Source organism: Globicephala melas, chromosome 15 (assembly GCF_963455315.2).
Source record: "Globicephala melas chromosome 15, mGloMel1.2, whole genome shotgun sequence".
Lineage (NCBI taxonomy): Eukaryota > Metazoa > Chordata > Mammalia > Artiodactyla > Delphinidae > Globicephala > Globicephala melas.
Genome location: NC_083328.1, coordinates 56,242,114 through 56,267,900, shown reverse-complemented (window position 1 = coordinate 56,267,900; position 25,787 = coordinate 56,242,114). Strand labels below are relative to the sequence as shown.

The window sequence follows — 25,787 nt, the reverse complement described above, 5'->3', positions numbered from 1 at the left end:
TTTTCATTTAGCGTAATGTTTTCGAGGCTCTGCCTATTTGTAGCATGTATCAGTACTTCACTCCTTTTTATGGCTGAATAATATTTCACTATATGTATATGCCACAATTTGATTATCCATTTGTCTATTAATGAGCATTTGGGTTGTTTATACCTTCTGGCTATTACGAATAATGATATAAACATTCTGTACAAATTTCCTTGTGGACATATCTCTTCATTTGTCTTGGGTATATACCTAGGAGTGAAATTTCTGGGTCATATGGTAATTCTATGTTTAACTTTCAAGGAACTGATGAACTGTTTTCCACAGTTCCTGCACCATTTTACATTCCCACCAGCAATGTATGAGGGTTTCTATTTCTCCACATCCTTGTCAACACATAATTTTCCATATTTTTGACTACAGCATCCTACTAGTTGTGACATTTATTGTGGTTTTAATGTGCATTTCCTTAATGACCAATGCTGTTGAACATCTTTTCACATGCTTGTTGGCCATCTGTATATCTTCCTTGGAGAAATGGCTACTTAAGCCCTTTACCTATTTTTAAATTCAGTTGTCTTTTCTTTTATTTTAATATTTATTTATTTATTTATGGCTGCATTGGGTCTTCGTTGCTGTGCGTGGGCTTTCTCTAGTTGCAGCGAGTGGGGGCTACTCTTCATTGTGGTGCACGGGCTTCTCATTGCGGTGGCTTCTTTTGTTGCGGAGCATAGGCTCTAGGCATGCGGGCTTCAGTAGTTGTGGTATGAGGGCTCAGTAGTTGTGACTCGTGGGCTCTACAGTGCAGGCTCAGTAGTTGTGGCGCACAGGCTTAGTTGCTCCGCGGCACGTGGGATCTTCCTGGACCAGGGCTCAAACCCGTGTCCCCTGCATTGGCAGGCAGATTCTTAACCACTGCACCACCAGGGAAGTCCCAATATTTGTTTATTTAATTTATTTTTGGCTGCGTTGGGTCTTAGTTGCAGCATGCAGGATCCTCTGCTGTGGCGTGCAGGCTTCTCTCTAGTTGTGGTGCGTGGGCTCAGCTGTTGTGGAGCTTGGGTTCCAGAGTGTGTGGGCTCTGTAGTTGTGGTGTGCAGGGTCCAGAGCATGTGGGCTCTGTAGTTGTGGCACGTGGGCTCTCTAGTTGTAGCCCACATGCTCAGTAGTAGCAGTGCGTGGGCTTAGTTGCCCTATGGCATGTGGGATCTTAGTTCCCTGACCAGGGATCGAACCCACGTCCCCTGCATTGGAAGGTGGAATCTTAACCACTGGACCACTAGGGAAGTCCCAAATTCAGTTGTCTTTTTGCTGTTGAGTTGTAAGAGTTTTTAAAAATATATATCCTGGATATTAAACCCTTATCAGATATATGATTTGTAAATATTTCTCTCCCATTCTGTAGGCTGTTTTTTTCACTTTCTTGATAATGCTCTTTGATGCACAAATGTTATTAATTTTTATAAGTCCAATTTATCTATTTTTTCTTTTGTTGTTTGTGCTTTTGCTGTCAAATCTAAGACTCTATTGTCAATCTGAGGTCATGAAGATTTACTTGTTTTCTCCCAAGAGTTTTATAGTTTTAGCTCATGTTTAGGTCGCTGATCTATTTTTAAAAAATTTTTTTTAAAAATTTATTTTTGGCTGTGTTGGGTCTTCATTGCTGTATGTGGGCTTTTCTCTAGTTGTGGCGAGTGGGGGCTACTCTTCATTGCAGTGCACGGGTTTCTCATTGTGGTGGCTTCTCTTGTTGTGGGGCACAGACTCTAGGCATGCGGGCTTCAGTAGCTGTGGCACCCAGGCTCAGTAGTTGTGGCGCGTGGGCTCTAGAGTGCAGGGTCAGTAGTTGTGGCACGTGGACTTAGTTGCTCTGAGGCATGTGGGGTCTTCCTGGACCAGGGCTCAAACCCGTGTCCCCTGCATTGGCAGGCAGATTCTTAACCACTGTGCCACCAGGGAAGTCCTGCTGATCTATTTTTTGAGTTAATTTTTATATAGGAAATGAGGCAGGGGTTCAATTTTATTCTTTCACGTGTATTATTCAGTTGGTCCACCATTTGTTGAAGAGACTATTCTTTTGCCACTGAATGGGCCTGGCACCCTTGTGAAAAACAACTGGCCATACCATACTACCCAAAGTAATCTACAGATTTAATGTGATCCCTATCAAATTACCCATGACATTTTTTTTACAGAAATGGAACAGATAATCCTAAAATTTATATAGAACCATAAAAGCCAGAATTGCAAAGCAACCCTGAGTAACAAGAATAAAACTGGAGGCATAACCCTCCCAGACTTCAGATAATACTACAAAGCTACAGTGATCAAAACAGCCTGTTACTCTCATGACAACAGACATACAAATCAATGGAACAGAATAGAAAGCCCAGAAATAAACCCATACACCTATGGACAATTAGTGTTCCTCAAAGGAGGCAAGACTATACAATGGGGAAAAGTATCTTCAGCAAGTGGTGTTGGGAAAGTTGGACAGCCGCATGTAAATCAATGAGGTTTAGAACACACCCTCACACCATACTCAAAAATAAACTCAAAATGGCTTAAAGACTAAATATAAGACAAGATACCATAAAACTCCTAGAAGAGGACACAGGCAAAACATTGTCTGACATAAATCATATCAATGTTTTCTTAGGTGAGTCTCCCAAGGCAATAGAAATAAAAGCAAAAATAAACAAATGGGACCTAATCAAGCTTATAAGCTTTTGCACAGCAAAGGAAACCATGAACAAAATGAAAAGACAACCTACGGACTGGGAGAAAATATTTGCAAATGATGCGACCGAAAAGGGCTTAATTTCCAAAATTTACAAACAGCTCATACAACTCAATAACAAAAAACCAAACAACCCAACTGAAAAATGGGCAGAAGACCTAAACAGACATTTCTCCAAAGAAGACATACAGATGGCCAATAGGCACATGAAAAGATGCTCATCATCGCAAATTATTAGAGAAATGCAAATCAAAACTATGATGAGGTACCACCTTACACTGGTCAGAATGGCCATCTTCATAAAGTCTGCAAACAATAAATGATGGAGAGGGTGTGGAGAAAAGGGAACCGTCCTACACTGTTGGTGGCAATGTAAATTGGTGCAGCCACTATGCAGAACAGTATGGAGATTCCTCAAAAAACTAAAAATAGAGCTACCATATGATCCAGCAATCCCACTTTTGGGCATACACCCAGACTAAACGATAATTCGAAAAGATACATGCATCCCTATGTTCATAGCAGAACTATTTACAATAGCCAAGACATGGAAACAACCTGAATGTCCATCGAAAGATGAATGGGTGAAGAAGATGTGGTATATATACACAGTGGAATAAATAAACAACAAGGTCCTACTGTATAGCACAGAGAACTATATTCAATATCCTGTGATAAACCATAATGGAAAAAAATATATACATGTATAACTGAGTCACTTTGCTGTACAGCAGAAATTAACACAACACTGTAAATCAACTATACTTCAATAAAATTAAAAAAAAAACTATATGGAGAGCCACAAAAGCCAAAAAAAAATCAATTCACCATAGATGTTTGGGTTTATTTCTGGACTCTCAATTCTATTTTATTGATTTATATGTCCATTCTTATCAGTACCACATATTTTGATAACTGTAGCTTAAAGGAAGTTTTGAAATTGGGAAGTACAAGTCTTCCTCCCTTTTTTTCTTTTTCAGTGTTGTTTTGGCTATTTGAGGCTCCCTGCAGTTCTAAATGAATTGAGGATCAGTTTTTCCATTTCTGTATCAAAGGTTATTAGAATTTTGATAGGCTTTGCATTGAATCTGTAGACTGCTTTGAGGAATACTGCCATCTTAACATATTAAGGCTTCCAATCCATGAAATCTTTCCATTTATTTAGGTCTTCTTTATTTCAGCAATATTTTGTAGTTTTCAGTGAACAAGTCTTTCACCTCCTTGGTTAAATTTACTCCTAGGAATTTCATTCTTTTGGATGCTATTGTAAATGTTTCATTTATTTCCTTTTCAGATTGTTCCTTGTTGGTGTACAGAAATACATCTGATTTTTTTTGTGCTGATTCTGTATTCTCAAAGTTTGCTTAACTTGTTTAGTAGTTCTAGATTTTTTTTTGTGTGTGTATTCTATGGGATTGTCTATATATAGAATCATGTCATCTTCAAAAAGAGATAGTTTTACTTCTTTCTTTCCAATTGGATGCCCTCTATTTCTTTTTCTTGTGTAAATGCTCTGGCTAAAACTTCTAGTACAATGTTGCATGGTAATGGTGAAAGTGGGCATCTTTTTAAAATCAATATCAATGCTTTTATTTTTTTCACTGTTTCTGTTGAGAAATCAGATTTTTTTTTTTTTAGTATACAATGACGTGTATCCACCATTATAGTAACATACAGAATAGTTTCATCGCCCTACACATTCTTTGTCTTCTACCTGTTCATCCCTCCCTCTCCCGTAGATCCTGGCAACCGCTGACTTTTTAACTTTCTCCATAGTTTTGCCTTTTCCAGAATGTCACATTGTGAGAGTCACATAGTATGTAGCCTTTTCAAAGTGGCTTCTTTCACTTAGAAATATGCATTTAAGACTCCTCCATGTCCTTTCATGGCTTGATAGCGCATTTACTTTCAGTGCTGAATAATATTCTGTTATCTGGATGGACCACAATTCATTTATTCATTTACTCACTGAAGGATATCTCGGTTGATACCAAGTTTTGGCATTTATGAGTAAAGCTTCTTTCTAAAACATCTGTGTGTTGGTTTTTGTGTGGACATAAGTTTTCAAATACTTTAGATATTTAAAGAAATTCACTTCTGTGTGTGTATGTGTGTGTGTGTGTGTGTGTGTGTGTAATATTTTATCTTAGTCATGGTTGTCAGCCATTTTACAAAAAACGACCCCCCCGCCCAAACAAACCCCATTTTTTGTGATTTGCTGTACTTCTTGAATCCTTAACTTGTGAGGGAAATTTTCATCGACTGCTTCTTCCCTATTTTCTCTCAACATTTCTTTTTTGGACTCATTTAAATGTGGTTTAGGCCTTTTTACTATGTCCCAAATTTTTGTTACATTTTCTACCCCTTCCTCTTTCCAACTGTTATCCTGCTTATTTTCTACTGACTATTTGCCACATTACTAACATTTTTGTTATTAAAGAGTATTGAGCAGAGTTCCTTGTGCTATACAGTAGGTCCTTGTTGGCTACTATTTTAAACATACCAGTGTATACGTGTCAATCCCATACTCCCATTCTATCCCTCCCCGCCATCCTTCCTCCCTGCTAACCATAAATTTGTTCTCTAAGTCAGGAGTCCCCAACCCCCCGCCTGTTAGGAACCGGGCTGCACAGCAGGTGAGTGGCAGGCGAGTGAGTAAAGCTTCATCTGCCACTCCCCATTACTCGCCCGGGGAAAAATTGTCTTCCTCAGAACTAGTCCCTGGTGCCAAACGATTGGGGACTGCTGCTCTAAGTCTGTGAATATGTTTCTCTTTTGTTCATTTGCATCTTTTTATTAGATTCTTCATACAAGTGATATCATATGATATTTGTCTTTCTCTGTCTGACTTACTTCACTTAGTATGATAATCTCCAGGTTCATCTATGTTGCTGCAAATGGCATTATTTTATTCTTTTTAATGGCTGAGTAATATTCCATTGTATATATGTACCACATCTTATTCATTCATCTCTTGATGGACATTTAGGTTGCTTCCATGTCTTGACTATTGTAAACAGTGCTGCAATGAATATTGGGGTGCACGTATCCTTTTGAACCATGTTTTTCTTTGGATATATGCCCAGGAGTGGGATTGCTGGATCTTATGGTGGCTCTATTTTTAGTTTCTTAAGGAACCTCCATACTATTCTGCACAATGGCCGTACGAATTTACATTCCCACCAACAGTATAGGAGGGTTGCCTTTTCTCCACACCCTCTCCAGCATTTATTGTTTATAGACTTTTTTTTTTTTTTTTTTTGCGGTATGCAGGCCTCTCACTGTTGTGGCCTCTCCCGTTGCGGAGCACAGGCTCTGGACGCGCAGGCTCAGCGGCCATGGCTCACGGGCCCAGCCGCTCCACGGCATGTGGGATCCTCCCGGACCGGGGCACGAACCCGTGTCCCCTGCATCGGCAGGCGGACTCTCAACCACTTCGCCACCAGGGAAGCCCTGTTTATAGACTTTTTGATGGCCATTCTGACTGGTGTGAGGTGATATCTCATTGTAGCCTTGATTTGCATTTCTCTAATAATTAGTGATGTTGAGCATCTTTTCATGTGCCTCTTGGCCGTCTGTATGTTTTCTTTGGAGAAATGTCTATTTAGGTCTTCTGCCCAGAAAATGGGCATCTTTGTCTTGTTCCTGATCTTAGGGGGAAAGCTTTCAGTTTTTCACCATTGAGTATGATGTTAGTTGTGGGTTATTCATAAATGCTATTTCTTATGTCATTTTTTAAAAAATTTTATTATTTTATTTATTTATATTTTGGCTGCATTGGGTCTTCATTGCTGTGCATGGGCTTTCTCTAGTTGTTGTGAGCAGGGGTTACTCTTCGTTGTGGTGCATGGGCTTCTCATTGTGGTGGCTTCTCTTGTTGTGGAGCATGGGCTCTAGGTGTGCAGGCTTCAGTAGTTGTGGCACGCAGGCTCAGTAGTTGGGGCTCACAGGCTCTACAGCACAGGCTCAGTAGTTGTGGCGCATGGGCTTAGTTGATCCGTGGCATGTGGGATCTTCCCGGACCAGGGCTCGAACCCGTGTCTCCTGCATTGGCAGGAGGATTCTTAACTACTGCGCCACCAGGGAAGTCCCCTTATGTCAGTTTTAGTGCACTGTGTTTTTTCTAGGAAAGTGTCTAATTCGACTAAAATTTCAAATTTACTGGCATAAAGTTGTTTATAATATCCTTTGCTATCTTTTTAATGCTTTTAGGATTTGTAGTAATGTCCCCTTTTTAATTCCTGATATTAGTAAATTTATGTTTTCTCTTCTTCTGGATCTCTTTCTAGAGATTCATCAATTTTGTTAATCTTTTCAAAGAATCAGCTTTTTTGATTTTAATAATTTTATTACACATTTTTTTTCTAGTTCATTGATTTCTGTGCTTAGTTTTTTTAGGAAGATTTTCTTCTACTTTATTTTCAGTTTAATTGGTTTTTTTTTTTTTAGTTCCATGAAAGGAAAATTTATATCACTGGTTTTCAGTCTTTCTTGTCTAATATATGATTTTTAAAACTATAAATTTCTCTTAATTAGGTCAAATTTATTAAACATGTAATTCAAATCATCCTTACTGTTTTTTTTCTTTTTTTGGTCTTCCTGTTTTGCTGAGAGAAGTGTACCTACATTTTCATGTAAAGGAATAAAATGAACTCCATTACAGTTCATTAAAATGAGGCTGGATTTGTAAATTTACTTTGCTTATTTGACTTTTACTTGGATCTGCATATTTTCCCAAAGCATCATTACTTCCAGCCACAGCAGGGGTCAATTTGTGTTTACCTTTTTTTCAATCCATGGCTCAAAAATTCATCCCTTCTAGAAAGTCCTACTTAAATTAATTTCATCCCTCTGATTACTCCGTTACTCTAAGTTCAACTAATTACCTAATATTTTAGATTGCACTATTTTATTTTGCATTTGCCATGCATTTAAGAGAAATATCTTTTTGCTATTCCTTCCAGGAAACATACTAGTAATATAGATTGTGACTTATTTGATGAAAGGAGGTAAGAATGGGGAATATTTCCTTTTTCTTAAGTAGCTTGTTATCCATTATTGAAAGAAAAGTAAAGTAGGTACTGTCTTTGTTTAAAATTTTCAGGCTCAAAAAAAGTTTTAATATTGTAAATCAACTATACTTCAATAGAAAAGTTTTAGAATATCCTCAATACGCAAATCTGTCCTTTGAGTGTGATTATGAAATTCTGAAATGGTTATTTTGAAATGAAGCCTGATAAATATAATTTATTATTATTTTTTAAGTGGTTAAGAGCAAGTGCTTGGGTCAGACAACTAGGTTTGAGTCTCAGTTCTAACCAACTTTTATCTGTGTGACTATAGGAAAATTATTTAACTTCTGTAAAATAAAGATAATAAAGTTACCTAGTTTAACTGCAGTACACAGCACAGGGTCTGGCACATAGTAAGTACTTAATAACATGCTCAGTTAGACCTCCCACATTGCTCTTTGATTCTACTTATTCATGCTGAGTATCCTAAGCTTCCATTGCAGTAGTCATTTCAAACCCTTGCCACCCTCTTCAAGCTTTATCCTACCACCTCCTTCCCCATCATTTTCAACTACTTTTCAGAGAAAGAGGTTTTCAGATATGCAGCTCTCTTGCTCCCAGCCCCACATACCTACATATGTACTGTTCTTCCCAGTTACCTTCATCTCTGTCTTAAGAAGGTATTCTCCTGTTTAAAACCAATATTGCTGTAACTTTTAGGTATGTCTCTCCTCACTTCCACGATTCATTCTTTCTCACAAATCCTCTACAACTAGCTCATTCTCCTTAATATTATATTTATAAATATCCCTAAATCTCTATCTTAAAAAAAACCCAAACAACAAAATACTTCCGTAGGGACTTCCTGGGTGGTGCAGCGGTTAAGAATCCGCCTGCCAATGCAGGGAGACACAGGTCGATCCCTGGTCTGGGAAGATCCCACATCCTACGGAGCAACTGAGCCCGTGCGCCACAACTACTGAGCCTGCGCTCTAGAGCACGCGTGCCGCAACTACTGAGCCCATGTGCCACAACTACTGAAGCCCGCATGCACTAGGGCCTGCATGCCACAACTACTGAGCCCGTGTGCTGTAACTACTGAAGCCCATGTACCTAGAGGCCATGCTGTGCAACAAGAGAAGCCACTGCAATGAGCAGCCTGCACACCACAGTGAAGAGTAGCCCCCACTTGCTGCAACTAGAGAAAGCCCACGTGCAGCAATGAAGACCCAGTGCAGCCACAAACAAAACAAAACAAAACTTCTTTAATTTACAGGAAACTGCACTCCCCACCCCTAATCTTTTCTTAGCCAATATTCTTCAAAGAGGAGGTTATATTCCTTGTATCCATTTTCACCTGGTCCTCAGGCTTTGTCCCATTATAACCCACCTTTCATCACCTGTGCACCTATTCTACTGAACCTTTTCTAACTAAGATTATGAATGCAAAGCTAATTGTCAAGTATAATGGGAACTCTTCAATTCTTCTTACGGGAGGGACCTCCCTGAGAACTGCTGACACAACTGACTCAATCCATTGAAGCCCTACTTGTAGGGCACCTCTCTCATGATTTTCCTCCTGTCTCCTGCTATCCCTTTCTAATCTCTCTTAGGGGCTCCTCTTAAATGTCAATGTTTATCTAGGATTCTGTTCTGGACCCATTTTATTTCACTATATACATTATCTTTATGGGACACTCCTGGCTTCAACTTCCACCTATCATTATATCATCTCCTGTTTCCAGACCAGACTTCTCATAAGCTTTAGACCTATATATCAAATTGTGTACTAAACAGCTTGACTGTTACACAGGGAACTCAGTCCTCCCATGTCTGAAACAGAATCTATCATCTTTCCACCCCAAACTTGCCCATCCATTTTCTTTCTCTGTTAAGGGATTGCTATCCACCCAGCTGCCTAAATCAGAAGTCCAGGAAAGATTCTAAGCTCATCCTTTCCTTGTCTTTTATGTCCAGTCACCAAATTCTATTCATTTTCACCTCTCAAATATTTCTCACAACCATCCATAGCACCCTCTCTATCTTTTCTGTCATTATCTTGACCTTATAATTTCTAGTAGGTAACTCAAAAATTTCCCTCTATTTTTAATTTTTAATTACATATGTTTCAAAGTTATATATAGTTTTACAGGTTAGTAACAACAACAACAATAAAAATCAGCAATCCTGCCTTCTTCCCCAGAGATAACCATTTTTTCCCCTTTAGCTCACTATTTTGATATTTACTTCCAAGTTTTTAAATATGTTTCTTGTGTTGCTACTTCTTGATTTTCCAGTTTTATGCATATCTATTAACTTCCTATTAGGGACACCATTCTTTCATTTACCTAACCACATTTATTGAGTGCCAATATTGTGCCAGGCACTGTTCTGGGTGTTTGGGATACAGCAAACAGAACAGACAAATACCTGGGGACAGAGATGAATAACAAACATAAATTAGAATATTATATGGTTCGTTATAAAATAGCAAAGACATCCTTCTTTTGTGCTCCAGTAGTGATCTATCCATAGCCCTATCACAGGCAGAAAATTCTATACTACAATGTTGTGTAAGATTGTGGTTGGTGCTGGCTGTCTCATTTAGACTTAAGTTGTGTTCCTCCTATGGTTCTGATGCGTTTGGTTGTGACTGGAGGGATCTTTCTACTTGAGAACATAATAGCTCCCTGGGAAGGTGTTGGAGAACTTAAGTTATATCTAAAAATGGGCTTGGGTAATATTAGAGGAGTTGAATCCATGAATCTCCAGATTAACTGTAAATGACTTGTGAAATCCAAACTTAACATCTGAGGGTTAAAAGCAACAAACTGAGATCATCAGAAAGGGAAAACGTCTTACATTGTGATTAAAATTTCAAAATGGTACCAATTACTTGTAAATGAAATTTAGAAATGTTTGAATGTGACTCGTTTCTCTGATTAAGCAAGGTAATTTTATTTTAGTATAGAAGATTCCCACTTATTTGCTTTGTTAGCTTAATAGAAAAGATACAAAAATGATAAAATGTACTACAATGATAATGCGTGAAAACAACTGCTATAGTTTTTTCTTTATTTCTTATTTGCTTGATTATTAAAAGGAAAACAATGAGATAAAATAGTGTTTCACAATTTACTTCTCAAAAAATTTACCCAGAATCACAATTGGTATACTAGTGTTTTTCTTAAAACAAAGTTAAAGGCTTAATTAATTCTTTGACAAAGTAATAAAGAATATACTATAAGCTACACATTTTAGATTATTTTATATGCTAACCCTTCCTTTTTTAAAATATTTTTTATATTTTTGTCTTCTTTTTAAAAATAATTTGGTTTCAGATATTAAATTCACAAATTTCTGAGTTAAACCACTATTTGGAGAGGAATTACCAAAAAATTTAGTAGGTCTGAAAAAAAGAAATAGATTTTAATACTCTGAGGTCCTGTTTGTGCCATGGCAATTCCTTAATTTAAAAAAAATGCTGAATATTTACATAACATTTATAAAACTATTATTATTTAAAATCAAACTATTATTAAAAAATGTTAGAAAAAGGAAATTTCTGGAAATAAACAGATTTTTTAAAAGTTTTTCCTGAATGCTATAATTATATTAGCTAGGTATTTATCTCTCTCTCTGAACAAGACCTAAAAATCATAAGCAGACAGCATATAAGAGGCAATTACAGTTTTGAGAACTTCAGAAAAGATTCATCTATAAAAAAAAATTCACTTTCTATGAAGAATGTAAATTAACTTGTCAGAAAATCAGAAATTACACACTAAATTCATTTGAATTTGACCATCAGTGAGTGCCCCCAAAACACTAGTGGCAACAATAAATTATTGCTGAAAGATATTTGATGATGGTATTTATCTTAACATAATCATATACTGTGCAAACACTAAAAACTGTTAGATATATAGCTGTTTAATAAAATTCAATTCTTTTCTCTTTCACTCCATAAAGCTCTTTGAATACGGTGTAAAAATTTTTACAGTCTCAGCTTTGGCTTTGAAAATTAGGCCCTATTTGGAAATAAAAACAAAAAAACCCAAATGGGACCTAATCAAACTCAAAAGCTTTTGCATGCCAAAGGAAGCCATAAACAAAATGAAAAGACAACCCATAGAATGGGAGAAAATATTTGCAAATGATGCAACTGACAAAGGATTAATCTCCAAAATTTACAAACAGCTTATGCAGCTCAATATCAAAAAAACAAACAACCCAATCAAAAAATGGGCAGAAGACCTAAACAGATGTTTCTCCAAAGAAGACATACAGATGGCCAAGAGGCACATGAAAAAATGCTCAACATCACAAATTATTAGAGAAATTCAAATCAAAACTACAATGAGATATCACCTCACACCAGTCAGAATGGCCATCATCAAAAAGGTTACAAACAATAAATGCTGGAGAGGGTGTAGAGAAAACGCAACCCTCCTACTCTGTTGGTGGGAATGTAAATTGATGCAGCCATTATGGAGAACAGTATGAAGGTTCCTTAAGAAACTAAAAATAGAGCTACCATATGATCCAGCAATCCCACTCGTGGGCATATATCCAGAGAAAAATATGGTTTGAGAGGATGCATGCACCCCAATGTTCATTGCAGCACTGTTTACAATAGTCAAGACATGGAAGCAACCTAAATGTCCATCAACAGATGAATGAGTAAATAAGATGTGGTATGTCCATCAACAGATGAATGAATAAGATGTAGTACATATATACAATGGAATATTACTCAGCCATAAAAAAGAATAAAATAATGCCATTTGCAGCAACATGGATGGACCTGGAGATTATCATCTAAATAAGTCAGACAAAGAAAGACAAATATGGTATCGCTTATATGCAGAATCTAAAAAAAAATGATACAAACTTATTTACAAAACAGAAACAGACTCACAGACTTAGAGAACAAACTTATGGTTACTGGGGGGAAGGATGGGGGAGAGGGACAGACTGGGAGTTTGGGATTGACATGTACACACTGCTATATTTAACACAGATAACCAAGAAGGACCTACTGTATAGCAGCAGTCCCCAACCTATTTGGCACCAGGGACTGGTTTTGTGGAAGACAGTTTTTCCACGGACTGGGCTGGGGTGGGGGATGGTTTTGGGATGATTCAAGCACATTGATTTACTATGGTTTCTGTGCAGTCAAACCTCTCTGCTAATGATAATCTGTACTTGCAGCTGCTCCCCAGCACTCGCATCACCGCCTCAGCTGCACCTCAGATCATCAGGCATTAGATTCTCATAAGGAGCACACAACCTAGATCCCTCGCATGCGCAGTTCACAATAGGGTTTGCGCTCCTATGAGAAACTGCTCTTCTGACAGGAGGTGGAGCTCAGGCAGTAATGCCAGTGATGGAGAGTGGCTGTAAATACAGATGAAGCTTCACTGGCTCACCCGCTGCTCACCTCCTGCGGTGCGGCCCAGTTCCTAACAGGCCACGGACCAATACTGGGGCTTGGGGACCCCTGCTGTATAGCACAGGGAACTCTGCTCAATAAACCTAAATGGGAAAAGAATTTGAAAAAGGATACATGTATATGTATAATTGAATCACTTTGCCGTACACCTGAAACTAACATAACATTGTTAATCAACTCTACTCCAATATAAAATAAAATTTTTTTTAAAGTATTGAAATGAAAAAAAAGACGAAAATTAGGCCCTATTTAAAAACTTAGAGAGTGGAGGGGAAGATGGCGGAAGAGTAAGACGCAGAGATCACCTTCCTCCCCACAGATACACCACAAATACATCTACACGTGGAACAACTCCTACAGAACACCTACTGAACGCTGGCAGCAGACCTCAGACCTCCCAAAAGGCAAGAAAGTCCCCACGGACCAGGGTAGGGCAAAAGAAAAAAGAATAAACAGAGACAAAAGGATAGGGACGGGACCTGCACCAGTGGCAGGGAGCTGTGAAGGAGGAAAGGTTTCCACACACTAGGAAGACCATTAGTGGGCGGAGACTGCGGGTGGCAGAGGGGGAAAGGTTCGGAGCCGCGGAGGAGAGCACAGCAACAGGGGTGCGGAGGGCAAAGCGGAGAGATTCCCGCACAGAGGATCGGTGCTGACCGGCACTCACCAGCCCGAGAGGCTTGTCTGCTCCCCCGCTGGCGTGGGCGGGGCTGGGAGCTGAGGCTTGGGCTTCCCTCGGAGCGCAGGGAGAGGACTGGGTTTGGCGGTGTGAACACAGCCTGCAGGGGGTTAGTGCACCACGGCTAGCCGGGAGGGAGTCCGGGGAAAAGTCTGGACTTGCCGAAGAGGCAAGAGACTTTTTCTTCCCTCTTTGTTTCTTGGTGTGCGAGGAGAGGGGATTCAGAGCGCTGCTTAAAGGAGCTCCAAAGACGGGCGCGAGCCGCGGCTAAAAGCGTGGACCCGAGAGACGGGTATGAAACGCTAAGGCTGCTGCTGCCGCCACCAAGAAGCCTGTGTGTGAGCATAGGTCACTATCCACACCCCTCTTCCACGGAGCCTGTTTAGCCCGCCAATGCCAGGGTCCCGGGATCCAGGGACAACTTCCCCGGGAGAACGCATGGCGCGCCTCAGGCTGGTGCAACGTCATGCCGGCCTCTGCCGCTGCAGGCTCGCCCAGCACTCTGTGCCCCTCACTCCCCCGGCCTGAGTGAGCCAGAGTCCCCGAAGCAGCTGCTCCTTTAACCCCGTCCTGTCTGAGCAAAGAACAGACGCCCTCCTGCGAACTGCACGCAGAGGCGGGGCCAAATCCAAAGCTGAGCCCCTGGGAGTGTGAGAACAAAGAGAAAGGAGAATCTCTCCCAGCAGCCTCAGAAGCAGCGGATTAAAGCTCCACAATCAACTTGATGTACCCTGCATCTGTGGAATACATGAATAGACAACGAATCATCCCAAATTGAGGAGGTGGACTTTGAGAGCAAGATTTATGATTTTTTCCCCTTTTCCTCTTTTTGTGAGTGTGTATGTGTATGCTTCTGTGTGAGATTTTGACTGTATAGCTTTGCTTCCACCATTTGTCCTAGGGTTCTATCCTTCCTTTTTAAAAAAAAAATTTTTTTTCTTAATAATTATTTTTTATTTTAATAACTTTATTTTATTTTACTTTACCATCTTTCTTTTTTCCTTCCTTCCTTTCTTCCTTCCTTCCTTCCTTCCTTTCTTTCTTTCCTTCCTTCCCTCCTTTAGATGACAAATCATGCCAAATTGAGGAGGTAGACTTTGAGAGCAAGATTTATGATTTTTTCCCCTTTTCCTCTTTTTGTGAGTGTGTATGTGTATGCTTCTGTGTGAGATTATGTCTGTATAGCTTTGCTTCCACCATTTGTCCTAGAGTTCTATCTGTCCGTTTTTAAAAAAATTTTTTTCCTTAATAATTATTTATTTTAATAACTTTATTGTATGTTATCTTCATTTCATTTTACCTTATTTCCTTCTTTTTTTCCCTTCCTTCCCCCCTTCCTTCCTTCTTCCCTCCTTCTCTCCCTTCTTCCTTTCTTTCTTTCTTGTACTAATTCTTTCTTTCTACTTTTACTCCCTTTTATTCTGAGCCATGTGGATGAAAGGCTCTTGGTGCTGCAGCCAGGAAGTCAGTGCTGTGCCTCTGAGGTGGGAGAGCCAACTTCAGGACACTGGTCCACAAGAGACCTCCCAGCTCCACATAATATCAAATGGCTAAAATCTCCCAGAGATCTCCATCTCAACACCAGCACCCAGCTTCACTCAACGACCAGCAAGCTACAGTGCTGGACACCTTATGCCAAACAACTAGCAAGACAGGAACACAAGCCCACCCATTAGCAGAGAGGCTGCCTAAAGTCATAATAAGTCCACAGACACCCCAAAACACACCACCAGACGTGCACCTGCCCACAAGAAAGACAAGATCCAGCCTCATCCACCAGAACACAGGCACTAGTTCCCTCCACCAGGAAGCCTACACAACCCACTGAACCAACCTTAGCCACTGGGGACAGACACCAAAAACAACAGGAACTACGAACCTGCAACCTGCAAAAAGGAGACTGCAAACACAGTAAGTTAGGCAAAATAAGAAGACAGAAAAACACAGCAGATGAAGGAGCAAGATAAAAACCCATCAGACCTAACAAATGAAGAGGAAATAGGCAGTCTACCTGAAAAAGAATTCAGAATAATGATAGTAAAGATGATCCAAAATCTTGGAAATAGAATAGACAAAATGCAACAAGCATTTAACAAGGACCTAGAAGAACTAAAGATGAAACAAACAACGATGTACAACACAATAAATGAAATTAAAAATACTCTAGATGGGATCAATAGCAGAATAACTGAGGCAGAAGAACGGATAAGTGACCTGGAAGATAAAATAGTGGAAATAACTACTGCATAGCAGAATAAAGAGAAAAGAATGAAAAGAACTAAGGACAGTCTTAGAGACATCTGGAACAACATTAAGCGCACCAACATTCGAATTATAGGGGTTCCAGCAGAAGAAGAGAAAAAGAAAGGGACTGAGAAAATATTTGAAGAGATTATAGTTGAAAACTTCCCTAATATGGGAAAGGAAATAGTTAATCAAGTCCAGGAAGCACAGAGTCCCATACAGGATAAATCCAAGGAGAAATATGCCAAGACACATATTAAACAAAATGTCAAAAATTAAATACAAAGAAAACATATTAAAAGCAGCAAGGGAAAAACAACAAATAACACACAAGGGAATCCCCATAAGGTTAACAGCTGATCTTTCAGCAGAAACTCTGCAAGCCAGAAGGGACTGGCAGGACATATTTAAAGTGATGAAGGAGAAAAACCTGCACCCAAGATTACTCTACCCATCAAGGATCTCATTCAGATTTGATGGAGAAATTAAAACCTTTACAGACAAGCAAAAGCTGAGAGAGTTCAGCACCACCAAACCAGCTTTACAACAAATGCTAAAGGAACTTCTCTAGGCAAGAAACACAAGAGAAGGAAAAGACCTACAATAATGAACCCAAGACAATTAAGAAAATGGGAATAGGAACATACATATCGATAATTACCTTAAATGTAAATGGACTAAATGCTCCCACCAAAAGACACAGATTGGCTGAATGGATACAAAAAAAAGACCCATATATATGCTGTCTACAAGAGACCCACTTCAGACCTAGAGACACATACACACTGAAAGTAAGGGGATGGAAAAAGATATTCCATGCAAATGGAAACCAAAAGAAAGCTGGAGTAGCAATTCTCATATCAGACAAAATAGACTTTAAAATAAAGACTATTACAAGAGACAAAGAAGGACACTACATAATGATCGAGGGATCGATCCAACAAGAAGATATAACAATTGTAAATATTGATGCACCCAACATAGGAGCACCTCAATACACAAGGCAAATACTAACAGTCATAAAAGGGGAAATCGACAGTAACACATTCATAGTAGGGGACTTTAACACCCCACTTTCACCAATGGGCAGATCATCCAAAATGAAAATAAATAAGGAAACACAAGCTTTAAACGATACATTAAACAAGAGGCACTTAATTGATATTTATAGAACATTCCATCCAAAAACAATAGAATGCACATTTTTCTCAAGTGCTCATGGAACCTTCTCCAGGATAGATCATATCTTGGGTCACAAATCAAGCCTTGGTAAAATTAAGAAAATTGAAATTGTATCAAGTATCTTTTCCGACCACAACGCTATGAGACTAGATACCAATTACAGGAAAAGATCTGTAAAAAATACAAACACATGGAGTCTAAACAATACACTACCTAATAACGAAGTGATCACTGAAGAAATCAAAGAGGAAATAAAAAAATACATAGAAACAAATGACAATGGAGACACGACGACCCAAAACCTATGGGATGCAGCAAAAGCAGTTCTAAGAGCGAAGTTTATAGCAATACAATCCTACCTTAAGAAACAGGAAACATCTTGAATAAACAACTTAACCTTGCACCTAAAGCAATTAGAGAAAGAAGAACAAAAAACCCCCAAAGTTAGCAGAAGGAAAGAATCATAAAAATCAGATCAGAAATAAATGAAAAAGAAATGAAGGAAACAATAGCAAAGATCAATAAAACTAAAATCTGGTTCTTTGAGAAGATAAACAAAAGTGATAAACCATTAGCCAGACTCAGCAAGAAAAAAAGGGAGAAGACTCAAATCAATAGAATTAGAAATGAAAAAGGAGAAGTAACAACTGACATTGCAGAAATACAAAAGATCATGAGAGATTACTACAAGCAACTCTATGCCAATAAAATGGGCAACCTGGAAGAAATGGACAAATTCTTAGAAATGTACAACCTGCCAAGACTGAATCAGGAAGAAATAGAAAATATGAACAGACCAATCACAAGCACTGAAATGGAAACTGTGATTAAAAATCTTCCAACAAACTAAAGCCCAGGACCAGATGGCTTCACAGGCGAATTCTATCAAACATTTAGAGAATAGCGAACACCTATCCTTCTCAAACTCTTCCAAAATATAGCAGAGGGAGGAACATTCCCAAACTCATTCTATGAGTCCACCATCACCCTGATATCAAAACCAGACAAGGATGTCACAAAGAAAGAAAACAACAGGCCAATATCACTGATGAACATAGACGTAAAAATCCTCAGCAAAATACTAGCAAACAGAATCCAACAGCACGTTAAAAGGATCATACACCATGATCAAGTGGGGTTTATTCCAGGAATGCAAGGATTCTTCAATATATGCAAATCAATCAATGTGATACACCATATTAACAAATTGAAGGAGAAAAACCATATGATCATCTCAATAGATGCAGAAAAAGCTTTCGACGAAATTCAAACCCATTTATGATAAAAGCCCTGCAGAAAGTAGGCATAGAGGGAACTTTCCTCAACATAATAAAGGCCATATATGACAAACCCACAGCAAACATTGTCCTCAATGGTGAAAAACGGAAACCATTTCCTCTAAGATCAGGAAAAAGACAAGGTTGCCCATTCTCACCACTATTATTCCACATAGTTTTGGAAGTTTTAGCCACAGCAATCAGAGAAGAAAAGGAAATAAAAGGAATCCAAATCGGAAAAGAAGTAAAGCTGTCACTGTTTGCAGATGACATGATACTATACATAGAGAATCCTAAAGATGCCACCAGAAAACTACTAGAGCTAATCAATGAATTTGGTAAAGTAGCAGGATACAAAATTAATGCACAGAAATCTCTGGCATTCCTATATACTAATGATGAAAAATCTGAAAGTGCAATCAAGAAAACACTCCCATTTACCATTGCAACCAAAAGAATAAAATATCTAGGAATAAACCTACCTAAGGAGACAAAAGACCTGTATGCAGAAAATTATAAGACACTGATGAAAGAAATTAAAGATGATACAAATAGATGGAGAGATATACCATGTTCTTGGATTGGAAGAATTAACACTGTGAAAATGACTCTACTACCCAAAGCAATCTATAGGTTCAATGCAATCCCTATCAAACTACCACTGGCATTTTTCACAGAACCAGAACAAAAAATTTCACAATTTGTACGGAAACACAAAAGACCCCGAATAGCCAAAGCAATCTTGAGAACGAAAAACGGAGCTGGAGGAATCAGGCTCCCTGACTTCAGACTATACTACAAAGCTACAGTAATCAAGACAGTATGGTACTGGCACAAAAACAGAAATATAGATCAATGGAACAGGATAGAAAGCCCAGAGATAAACCCACACATATATGGTTGCCTTATCTTTGATAAAGGAGGCAGGAGTGTACAGTGGAGAAAGGACAACCTCTTCAATAAGTGGTGCTGGGAAAACTGGACAGGTACATGTAAAAGTATGAGATTAGATCACTCCCTAAAACCATACACAAAAATAAGCTCAAAATGGATGAAAAACCTAAATGTAAGGCTAGAAACTATCAAACTCTTAGAGGAAACAGGCAGAACACTCTATGACATAAATCACAGCAAGATCCTTTTTGACCCACCTCCTAGAGAAATGGAAATAAAAACAAAAATAAACAAATGGGACCTAATGAAACTTCAGAGCTTTTGCACAGCAAAGGAAACCATAAACAAGACCAAAAGACAACCCTCAGAATGGGAGAAAATATTTTCAAATGAAGCAACTGACAAAGGATTAATTTCCAAAATTTACCAGCAGCTCATGCAGCTCAATAACAAAAAAACAAACAACCCAATCCAAAACTGGGCAGAAGACCTAAACAGACATTTCTCCAAAGAAGATATACAGACTGCCAACAAACACATGAAAGAATGCTCAACATCATTAATCATTAGAGAAATGCAAATCAAAACTACAATGAGATATCATCTCACACAAGTCAGAATGGCCATCATCAAAAAATCTAGAAACAATAAATGCTGGAGAGGGTGTGGAGAAAAGGGAACACTTCTGCACTGCTGGTGGGAATGTGAATTGGTACAGCCACTATGGAGAAAAGTATGGAGGTTCCTTAAAAAACTACAAATAGAACTACCATATGACCCAGCAATCCCACTACTGGGCATATAACCTCAGAAAACCATAATTCAAAAAGAGTCCTGTACCAAAATGTTCAAGGCAGCTCTATTTACAATAGCCTATAGATGGAAACAACCTAAGTGTCCATCATCAGATGAATGGATAAAGAAGATGTGGCACATATATACAATGGAATATTACTCTGCCATAAAAAGAAACGAAATTGAGCTATTTGTAATGAGGTGGATAGACCTAGAGTCTGTCATACAGAATGAAGTCAGAAAGAGAATGACAAATACCATATGCTAACACATATATATGGAATTTAAGAAAAAAAATGTCATAAAGAACCTAGGAGTAAGACAGGAATAAAGACACAGACCTACTAGAGAATGGACTTGAGGATATGGGGAGGGGGAAGGGTAACCTGTGACAGAGCGAGAGAGAGGCATGGGCATATATACACTACCAAACCTAAGGTAGATAGCTAGTGGGAAGCAGCCACATAGCACAGGGAGATCAGCTCCGTGCTTTGTGACCACCTGGAGGGGTAGGATATGGAGGGTGGGAGGGAGGGAGATGCAAGAGGGAAGAGATATGGGGATATATGTATATATATAACTAAGAAAAAAAAAAACCTTAAAAAGAGAAAAATGCTTGCTTAAACAATTATGAGTCAGTCAACCATGAAAGTTTACTGGCCAAATCCATTACTCGTTCTAGTGGGTATTTTATCCTTTATCACTTGTCTGTACATGTGCTACAGAGCTTGTCGAATAGTGTTTTATGCAGATAATCAATCACCTGTACACCTGACCAATTCACCAACAAATGGAAGCTTCAGATATTCTTGAGAAACCACAAAAATCTGTTTAAAGTCTTGTATCTTGTTTGGACATTGTTTTCTGATCCCTAATGACTGTAGCTAACACCCTCCTGAAAAGCAATCTTGAAATTTCTGTTAAAGTAGATTAAATCTTGGGGACAATAACGTAAGTGTTATTAGGTTAGGTTCTAATACGTTAGGAAAACAAATGTGGACAATTTTCTCCTCTAGTGCAAAATACCTCCTCAGCAGATAAAATTGAAGACTGAATAAAGGTGTTTTACTGATTAGTAACTCACAGAAGGTTAAAATGTTAAGCCACCTTAATTTTAGAAAATTTGCTAATTATCATATGTATAAAACATTTTATCCTAAGGGCAGAAAGTTGATTTATTATTGATTGCTTAACATATACTGAAGCAACACAGAATGAAAATTGATTACCTAATCAAGTAGCAACAGAAGAGTAAACTAAGGATGAAGACAAATATAGCAGTGCCAAAAACCACAATATATATGTTGAGTGGCAGATTCTGGAATCCAATATTAGGCATCCTGAAGTTGTAATGTGGGAAATCCGAGCTCATGGATGAACTGTGGGGAAAGAAAAGAATGGGAAAAAATTAGGTTATAAAGACTAAAAACCAAGATAGCATTATCTTTGTGCATGTACAAAGGCAAATTTTTCCTTAAGGCTTGAAACAAATATGATAGACAGGGTTAATATCCGTGCCATTAATTCATTAATCATGCCACAAATATTTATTCAGTACTTATTATGTACCTGGCACTACTCCAGAAGCTTGAGATCCTACCTAAAAAGCTTTACAAAAAGGTATTCACAGAGAGGTACTGGCATTATTTCACTGAAATAATGCCAATAATCAATAAACATCAATAAATGAAAATGTTCAACGTCAAAGAAGTAAAAAGGAAAAAAAATGTTAAGATTTTAAAAACTCTTTAAACTTTAAAGTAATAATATTTATAATGGTAAAATATTGGCAATAACTTAGATGTCTCACAAGGAGATAATGATTAAATAATTATATAGAGTCATATGTTACAATATTATTTGGTCAAGAAAACCTGTTTTCAATAAATTTTAAATTTTAATAAAGATATATGGGAAAATTAAGCAGGATATAAATTGTATATAAAATATGATCCCGATTTTGCAAAGGGTTAAAAAAAAGGTGGATTATATATGGAAATATATGTGTACATGTAGGTGTGTGTGTGTGTGTGTGTGTGTTTGTGTGTATGTGTGTGTGTAGCAGAAAAAAGCCTGAAAGCCCACATATCAAAATGTTAATAATGACTTGTGGTTTACTAGCCATTTTGATTTTCTTCTTTTTTTTTTTTTAAAAAACACTTTATTAAATCAGACTCAGGCGAATTCCCTGGCGGTCCAGTGGTTAAGACTCTGTGCTTCCATTGCCGGGGGCAGGGGTTCAATACCTAGTCAGGGAACTGAGATCTTGCAAGCTGCGTGGCACGGCCAAAAAAAAAAAAAAAATCAGGCCTTGTTCTAAGCATTTTACTGGCTTTATTTTATTTAATTCTTACATAAAATTTCTATAGGTACCATAACATCTCCCCCATTTTATAGATAAGGAAACCAAAACTTAGAGTTTTGGTCACATAGCCATGACTGACCAAGTATGTGTGGGAGTCAAGGCCTCTCCAACTCCAAAGCCAGTGCCCTTGGCTCATATGCTCTAGTCTTTATAATAAAAAAACAGCAAATATTGTTTAAACACTAAAAAGGGGACTATTTTTGTCAATTAGATTGCTACTACCTACTGATCACTACACAGTTAAAATTCCACGCATGGAGGTTGCCCCGTTCTTTAGGTGATGAGCTATAGTAATAAAGTGGCTCATCATACCTTCATGCTTGAACTTTCCTTGTCATTTTGATTCATTACAAAATAAAGAGCAACTACCAGTCTTGATTATCAAGACCACATAATGGTAACTGGATTACAACTATGACTACTGCCAAAATCAAAACAAAACTAAACTCCTCCAAACAAAATGCTTCTACTTTTATTTATACAAGGTACATTACAAATGTGTTTGCAGATCTTTCGTGTCCTTGTTGGTTCCTGGAAGAGTATACTTATATTATAGACAACATTGAGATACTGACTGGTTGTATCTGAAGCCTCAGTGTTATTATTACTTTAATTTCCAACTTCTAATAACTTATACCAGGAACTGTAAAGACCTACTTCATCCCATGGAAACGCCTAAGGAATTCCAAGCATAAATAATGGATAATATTTAGTTTTGAACATTCAACCATTTTCTGCAAGTGCTTTTATTCAAATATATAATTTCCTTTTTCTTACACTCAGATATTCTTGGAAGAGAAGGAAGGAGTTAAGCAGTACTTTACTAAATATATCTAGCACATATATTGTACAGCTATAAGAAAATTACAGCTGCCAAAATATAACTCTTCCATACTGCTGACAGGGCTTCACTTAATGACTCTTCCTACAGTCAAGACTTAGATGACTATCCTTCAGTCCTTTAGAAATACCCCTCACCAGACAAATTTGGCTTGGTAAAGTAACTCTCACCTTAGGAAATAAGAGATTAAATGTACATCCTGGGAGGGCTAATAGAGAAGAAATAGGCAAACAGATGGAAACTTTTATGGTGGAAAAAGGGACTGGTTTGCAGTCAGCAACTTTCTGTGTTGTTCCCAGGATGTCACTAGCTAGATGTCAGTACTTGGTCCATCTGTCCCATTATCAATGGGACAATTCTTATCCTATCTTCAAGGGATTCCTGGAAGGATAAAATGAGATGATAGATACTGAAGTGTCTGAAAACTCTAAGAGGGCAAAATACTAAGGCTATAATGTGTGTGTGTGTGTGTGTGTGTGTGCATTTGGCGAGGGGTCGGGGAGAGGGATGACATTAAAAAAATTAGTAGATAACATAAAAGATGCCCTAGCAAAGATCAAGTCTCTGTAGAGGATTCTACCAAACCAAATGCTCCTTCCTCAGGAGCTCCTCTGCACACACTGCTAAGCTTTGTGTCAAGTGACCTGCCAACCTGGCCACCAGAGGCAGGAAACCTATCTTGGCCAAAGGCAACTATCAATATAGGCCAGCTGGGAGTGAGCCAGTGGTGTGAGAATGCTACACTGTAGGGGTCCTTGTACTGGGTGGCACCACCAACAAACTCTGGGGGTATTCTGAACAGAGACACAGACATGGAGTATTAGAGGTAGTACTGTCATCAGAAGGAAGAGACATCTGCCTCAGTGCTCCTGGGGTCTGACTGCTGACAAGAGTGAGTCCACTCTTCTTGTTAGGGCCTTACAACCCATTACCAGAAGAATGGGAGTTGGCAGGGGATATGCTGATACAGAACACATTTTAGGAATTTCCCCCCTTTCTTTTGGTAAATGGAATTGCTTAGCTACAACTGATATGTTGTCCCAACAGTCTAAGTAGATGGTGTATTATTGCAAGATATTAATCCTGGTCTAGTGATATATTAATTTTATAATATTTTCATTATAATATCTGTTCAGCATGAGTATGAATAATCTTTTAAAGTAAGACAACCTTTAAAAAGAAAGCTACTATTCAACACCATCATAATGAGCATTCTTTGCTATTTAGGTATTACAAATGTAAAAGTTGGGGCTTCCCTGGTGGCGCAGTGGTTGAGAGTCCGCCTGCCGATGCAGGGGACACGGGTTCGTGCCCCGGTCCAGGAAGATCCCACATGTCACGGAGCAGCTGGGCCCGTGAGCCATGGCCGCTGAGCCTGCGCGTCCGAAGCCTGTGCTCTGCAACGGGAGAGGCCACAACAGTGAGAGGCCCGCGTACCGCAAAAAGAAAAAAAAAAAAAAGAAATAGACAAATATCTGAGTTTTTTTTTTTTTTTTTTTTATCAGCAATGGGATTTTTCACCAAGATACAAAAGGGACAGAGATTTGGCCCCACAGAGGACCAGAGCTTCACACAGTACACCACAGTTAGATGGGCTGCAGCAGTGTTTCTTTTTTTTGTTTTAAATAAATGTATTTATTTTAATTTATTTGTTTATTTTTTTGGCTGCATTGGGCCTTCATTGCTGCGTGCAGGCTTTCTCTAGGTCCAGCAAGCAAGGGCTGCTCTTTGTTGTGGTGTGTGGGCTTCTCCTTGCAGTGGCTTCTCTTGTTGCAGAGCACAGGCTTTAGGCACGCGGGCTTCAGTAGTTGTGGCACGCAGCCTCAGTAGCTGTGGCTCGCAGGCTCTAGAATACAGGCTCAGTAGTTGTGGCACACAGGCTTAGTTGCTCTGTGGCATGTGGGATCTTCCCGGACCAGGGATCGAACCTGTGTCCCCTGCATTGGCAGGCGGATCCTTAACCATGCAGCAGTGTTTCTTGAAGTGTGTTTGGTGGCCTCATTCTTCTTAGACCAGTTCCTGCTCCCTGGACAATACATCAGCATCTTCCCTGTAGTTAGTATTCTACTTTTGCTTCAAAAATGCTCAGAAAACGAGACACCAGTAATTAGACTGCTGTGTTTTATAATTTGTGGTTCACAAACCATTAAAAACCATATATTTCTTATTAATACAAGACATCCAAGAAAAATTTTCTAAGAAAAAATTATCTTAGACTTTGTTAATCTTTTTTAAAAAACTGAGACATAAATTTACATTAAAAATGCACCCATGTGTATAGGTCAAAGAGTTTGGACAAATGAATATACACTTGTTAC

At 38.6% G+C, this 25,787-nt stretch overlaps 1 protein-coding gene across 1 annotated transcript in view; it reads right to left on the bottom strand.

The window, feature by feature from the left end:
- Nucleotides 1-25,787, bottom strand: part of RNF24 (ring finger protein 24) — a 141,627-nt gene that overhangs the window by 27,013 nt on the left and 88,827 nt on the right. Inside the window, exon 2 of the mRNA XM_030847472.2 lies at nt 21,493-21,642. Within this exon, the coding sequence (XP_030703332.1) occupies nt 21,493-21,635 (143 nt within the window). The 5' untranslated portion in view covers nt 21,636-21,642. The remainder of the gene's footprint in view (nt 1-21,492; nt 21,643-25,787) is intronic.